The sequence below is a fragment of the Hippoglossus hippoglossus genome, chromosome 9 (genome assembly GCF_009819705.1).
Source record: "Hippoglossus hippoglossus isolate fHipHip1 chromosome 9, fHipHip1.pri, whole genome shotgun sequence".
In the NCBI taxonomy this organism is placed as follows: domain Eukaryota; kingdom Metazoa; phylum Chordata; class Actinopteri; order Pleuronectiformes; family Pleuronectidae; genus Hippoglossus; species Hippoglossus hippoglossus.
Genome location: NC_047159.1, coordinates 280,579 through 286,508, shown reverse-complemented (window position 1 = coordinate 286,508; position 5,930 = coordinate 280,579). Strand labels below are relative to the sequence as shown.

Here is a 5,930-nt window from a genome sequence, read left to right as displayed (position 1 = left end):
ACACTCACACACACACACACACACACACACACACACGCACACTCACACACAGTCAATCACACCCTCACACACTCACACACTCACACTCACACACGCACACTCACACACAGTCAATCACACACGCTCACACACACGCACACGCACACTCACACACAGTCAATCACACACGCTCACACACACGCACACTCACACACGCACACTCACACACAGTCAATCACACACACAATCACACACGCACACGCACACACACACGTGCACGCACGCCCGCACACACAAGGATGGATTCTGCTCTAACTCTGTTTACCCGTGAAACTCCAGAAGTGTTCTGTGGAGGTTGAAAGGTTTGAAGCTTTAACAATTGTGACGTTATTGATTTTGTGTGACTGGTTATGAGTTTCTGTAAGTTCATCGATCAGGGGCCGGTTCTCAAGTGAGTTCAACATGTCCAGGATCTGTTTATCCAGCTGAACTTAACAATCACAGTCAGGCTGGTCACATGACGCTACTGCATATGGGGCGGGGTTTACTGCATATGACCAATCACAGACATGGACAGTTTGACTGACAGCAGAGCCTCATATTTTACAACGAGGATTAAACTGTGAATAATAACTCAGAATAAATCAGAGCAGAACAAACATCCAGAATAAAAAAGAGTGCTAAATGCAGGAAGAACAGCTGGTAAAACATCTGGGATGTTTTTTATAGTAAAACTGTTCATTAACAAGAGCAGATCTGTAATTACATGTGTTCTCATTGTGACAGTTTAGTCTTTCAGGTGAAACCCTGGTGGCTTTAAACTCAGCTGCAGGAAAAAACACACACAAATAAACTGTAGGAAGGAAGTAGACTGATTTTCATCTTTAAAATACAACAGGTACAACAATATAATTCTATCTGTTGTTTAGAGAGGGCGGGCTTACCCTCGGCACGCCTCCATTCTGCATTGAGCTGCTGCTGGTTCCAAAAGTAAAATCTGGACCAGGAAGTAAAAAACCTCGGGACCTGGACTGACCAAGAGACGCCTGCACACAGGAAGAGGAATCATCATCATCTTCATCACCATCACCATCATCATCATCTTCATCATTTTATTCTCATTATATATGCTTCCACTAGGAAACATCAGGACACACTCTGTAAGTTTCCACTGCTCTGCGGATGACACCCAGTTATACTTGTCAATAAAACCAGAACAGTGTCATCAATTATAAACATCATCATGTCTCAAGGACAAAAAAACCTGGATGAGCTGTAATTTTCTCTTATTGAACTCATATAAAACTAAGGTTCTAATACTTGGCCCTAAACACCTTAGAGACACATCATCTAATGATGAAGCTGCTCTAGACGACATCGTCTTTGCTTCCAGTGAAACATCAGGAACTTGGGAGTGATCTTTGATCCCGATTTGTCCTTTGATTCTCACTTAAACAAATTTCTAGGACCGCCTTCTTCCACTTGCGTAACATCTCAAACATCAGAAATGTCCTTTCTCAAAAAGACGCAGAAGGACGAGTCCAGGCCTTCGTTCCATCCAGACGTGATTATTGTAATTCCTTATTATCAGGCTCCAGCAGGAAGTCGTTAAAGACTCTGCAGTTTGTCCTAAATGCCGCAGCACGTGTCCTGAAGAGAACCAGGACCAGAGACCACATGTCTCCTGTGTTAGCTTCACTACACTGGCTTCCTGTTACATTTAGAATTTAAAACCCTCCTCCTCACCTACATTAATAAAATGGCAGCATCAAACCTTAAAGAGCTGAAAGTACCTTATCACCACTAGAGCCCTGAGCTCCCAGAATTCAGGCTGTCATCCCTAAAGTCTCTAAAGCAGAGGAGGAGCCAGAGCTTCAGCATCAAGCTCCTCTCCTGTGGAATCATCTCAGCTTCAGTTCTGGAGGCAGACTCCCTCTGTACGTTGAAGATTCAAACCTTCCTTTAGGATAAAGCTTATAGTTAGAGCCGGTCCAGGTTTGTCTTAGACCTGATCTTAGTTCTGCTGCTACAGGTCTAGAAGGTCGGGGGACACATGACACACGGAGCTTCTCTTTCCAGTTTCTCCTTCCTCTTCTCCATCCTCATCACATCAAAGATATTAATATCTCATCACTACATGTTACTGACTTGACTTCTTCCCCGGAGTCCCTTTGCCTTATCGTCCACAGATCCACATCGTGGATTATGATGGTGGATCATGATCATGGTGGATCCTGTATCGTGTTGGATCCTGACCGTAGACTATGATCACATCAAGTCTGCTTGATATATAATATGTCTCCTCAGATACTCGACCATTACTGACAATAATCCATCAGTTCATTGACCTTCAGCTACAAAGTGTTTATTCTAATCAAAGCTGTAAATACTCTGATCTCTCTGATGTTCTCTGTTCCACGGGACATCTGTTCACTTGTGTCCGTCCTGGTCTCTGGATCCGTCCGGGAGACGGATCCTCACATGTGTCTCTAGGTTTCTACCTTCTTTACCTGTTAAAGGTTTTAGTAGTTTGACTCTTGTTGAGGGTTAAGGACAGAGGACGTCTCACCTTGTTAAAGGACTATGAGACAAACTGGGATTTGTGATATAGGACTATACTAATATAATTTGATTGATTGATCATCATCACCATCTTCATCATCATCATCATCACAGACAGGTAGTAGTTGGATGTGAATTGACAAGAAGTGAGATGTTTTGTTTTTACCTTGATCATCAGCGGATTGGTCAACATGGAGTCTCTGACCACACCCATCCTGGGTGATGACATGTTGTTGTTTGTTTGTTGTTGTTTTTTGTTTGTTGGAGTTGTTGTTGTTGTTTCCTGTCTGGCTGAGGAAGAAGAACCGTGACAGCAGTTGACTGCTGACCTCCGACCTTTAATAAAAACTTTGAAACTGAACCGACAGAAACAAACTCACCTGCGTCCTGTGTCCGCTGCTGCGTCGCTATGGTAACAGCTGCTTAACCGGAAGTGCAGCACTTTCAAATTAAAGTTGATCAGAGTCAAACCGCACTGACAGTTTGTTTATTTGTTTTAAGGAGGAACAAAACACAACAAAGATCAAAGCTAAAAGCACAACAGATGAGATAAATTAAATGACTTCAAACGAATCAATGAAATGTGTGAGACGATATCAAAGATTTATGATAGATCGTGATGCACAGCTCTGCTGCATTCAGGGACTGTAGGAACAACTGGAACCGCTCAGTGACGACCGGACACAACTAAATATTAAAAATTATAAAAAATGATAATAAAAAACTACACAGTGTTTTTAAAGCACACAACAGATAATAAACACATTTATTTGTATTTATGTATAAATACAAATAAATCATCTGAAATAAAGGTTGTATATCACATCAGGAAAACGTTTTGACCACGTGAACGCATCGCGTCATTCCACACGTCAGTCTTAGCTCGATAAAGATCGTCTATTGAAACATATCTCACTCCGCAGCACAAACAAAAACCCTCACTTCTACCAGAGACCACGTCCGAGCGTTACCATGGCAACGAAACGATCAGATGAATCTTGGATCCCGACCAAGATATACATACAGTATATATACAGTCTATGATCCCGACCAAGATATACATACAGTATATATACAGTCTATGATCCCGACCCTGCTCGCGGATCGATGATCTCTGTCATCGACACAGTGGACGTGTAGCTGGTTGTTGGAAAGCGGCTGGGAGTGAGAGCTCTGTCCCGCTGCTCCCCTCTCTGTCAGCGGGGCTCCTCGCTCATGTCTCCCCGGAGTCTCTTCACATCTTCTCGGTGCAAACGGGTCCAACCCTCCGCTGCTCTGCCGGTGCTCTGCCCGCTGCTCTGCCGGTGCTCTGCCGCTGCTCTGCCCGCTGCTCTCGGTGACTCTCCCCCAGGAACACATCATGTCCCGGGCCTGGTTGAAAGCGGCGGCGCTGCTCTGGCTCGTCCCCGGGTGCCTGGGAGCCGCGGCCCGGCTGTACACGGAGGAGGACCCGCTGGTGATCCTGGGCAGCAGCAGCCTGAAGCCCGCCGTCACCAACTCGTCCTCGGCCTGGCTGCTCCAGTTCTACTCGTCGTGGTGCGGACACTGTGTCCAGTTCTCCGGCTCCTGGAAGAGTCTGGCTCTGGACGTCAAAGGTTCACACTCACTCACCAGACTCCATTGGAAACATTTAGATTGAATGTGTTGCTGGTCGTTAAAGCAGGGTTCGAGTCTCACTCTGTGGATTCTGGTTGTTCAGGAGCTCCTCGACTCTTCGGCATTAAAAGTATCATCACTGAGCCTCAGGTCACAGAGAAGCGTCCTCTCACACCTCCGCTGCTCCGAGGGCACAGCGCGAGAGGAGCCGTGAAAAGGCTCCACTTTTTAAACGGACTTCTGACTGAGGTGCTAACAGCTAACAGCTGTTAGCACCTCAGTCAACACATTCATGTTAGTTCATGTTAGTTACAGCGGCGCAAAGTAACGAAGTACTTCTACTCCTGTAGTTGAGTATTTCCTGTTCCACACGTTTCATCCACCTCTGCTCTGTGATTGGTTACAAAGTAGGAAGTGCAGCAGGAGCCCGTCTGTCATTGGCTGATTCTGTCTGCTTTGTTTGGTCCTCACATGGAGCTTAGTCCTGAATCTAGTCACCACACACTTGTTTCAGGAGTGAGGATAAACGGGGACACGGAAGCAGGATTTATATTCAGCGGCTGATTATTGATTATAAACTATGAATTAATTATTATTATTAATGGTTGATTATTGATTATAAACTATGAATTAATTATTATTATTAATGGTTGATTATTGATTATAAACTATTAATTATTAATTATTTTTCATTTATTATTTATTATAAATGATCGATTGTTGGTTATAAGTTATTTACACATTTAAGCCAAAAGAGAAGTGAAACACCAGCAACATCTTTTCATGTAGAAAACACACACACACACACACACACACACACACACACACACACACACACACACAGCAACCAGTGTGAACCTGTCTGTAGTCTCCATCTGCCACCATGGAATAACTCAACCAGAGAGCAGCTGCTGCTCACACACACACACACACACACACACACACACACACACACACACACACACACACACACAAACTCTCTCTCTTCATGTGGAACAGCTCTCAGAGTCAAAGGACATCTAAGAGACAAAGACTCAGACGACCCCTGAACCCTGACAGCTGGGAGACCACACACACAGAGACAGACAGACACACACACACACACACACACACACAGACACAAATAGACACACACAAGCTGAATGGATCATGTTTTATTTTGAAGGTCAAACTGATGACATCAAATAACTTTTGTCTTTGTCTTCTGGCTTTGTTAATAAGTGTGTTTGTCTGTGTGTGTCTGTATCTGTGTGTGTGTGTGTGTGTGTGTGTGTGTGTGTGTGTGTCTCTGTGTGTGTGTGTGTGTGTGTGTGTCTTTCAGACTGGCAGCGGGCCATCAGTGTGGCCGTACTCGATTGTGCTCAGGAGGAAAACTTTGACGTCTGTAAAGAGTACGGCATCAAGTTCTACCCAACATTCAAGGTACGTAACACAACCAGAGTACTGTAGTGTATATCAGGGTAGTGTAGAGTACTGTAACAGAGTATTAGTATTAATTCACACTGTAACAGTAGTTCAATATGTCATGTTATTGTTTTCAGTATTTTCGAGCTCACGCTGCAGCGACTGACAGAGGGACAACCTACAGAGGTGAGACACCACCTGTCCGTCTTAGTTCTTCAATATTACTATAACTACTATAGTACTACTAAAATACTACTGTAAAAGTACTATTATACTATTATAATACTAGTACTACAATGCTACAATATCAGAATTATAATACTACTATAATAATACCACTGTAACGCTACTACAATACTACAACAATAATATCATAACAGAACTATAAT

At 43.7% G+C, this 5,930-nt stretch overlaps 2 protein-coding genes and 1 long non-coding RNA gene across 3 annotated transcripts in view; 1 reads left to right on the top strand and 2 right to left on the bottom strand.

The window, feature by feature from the left end:
• LOC117767611 (snRNA-activating protein complex subunit 4-like) overlaps positions 1-757 on the bottom strand; it is a 13,986-nt gene extending 13,229 nt beyond the window's left edge. The window contains exon 1 of the mRNA XM_034595395.1: positions 746-757. Within this exon, the coding sequence (XP_034451286.1) occupies positions 746-757 (12 nt within the window). The remainder of the gene's footprint in view (positions 1-745) is intronic.
• A 172-nt stretch (positions 758-929) lies between these two features.
• On the bottom strand, positions 930-2,964 carry LOC117767757. The gene is made up of 3 exons (XR_004614935.1): positions 2,922-2,964; positions 2,708-2,832; positions 930-1,025 (listed from the first exon to the last, which is right to left on the bottom strand). It is a non-coding gene; the product is annotated as an uncharacterized LOC117767757 (long non-coding RNA).
• Positions 2,965-3,643: 679 nt separating this feature from the next.
• LOC117767738 (sulfhydryl oxidase 2-like) overlaps positions 3,644-5,930 on the top strand; it is a 21,462-nt gene continuing 19,175 nt past the window's right edge. Inside the window, exons 1-4 of the mRNA XM_034595576.1 lie at positions 3,644-3,820; positions 3,854-4,136; positions 5,459-5,559; positions 5,679-5,727. Coding sequence (XP_034451467.1) covers positions 3,902-4,136; positions 5,459-5,559; positions 5,679-5,727 — 385 coding nt within the window. The 5' untranslated portion in view covers positions 3,644-3,820; positions 3,854-3,901. The remainder of the gene's footprint in view (positions 3,821-3,853; positions 4,137-5,458; positions 5,560-5,678; positions 5,728-5,930) is intronic.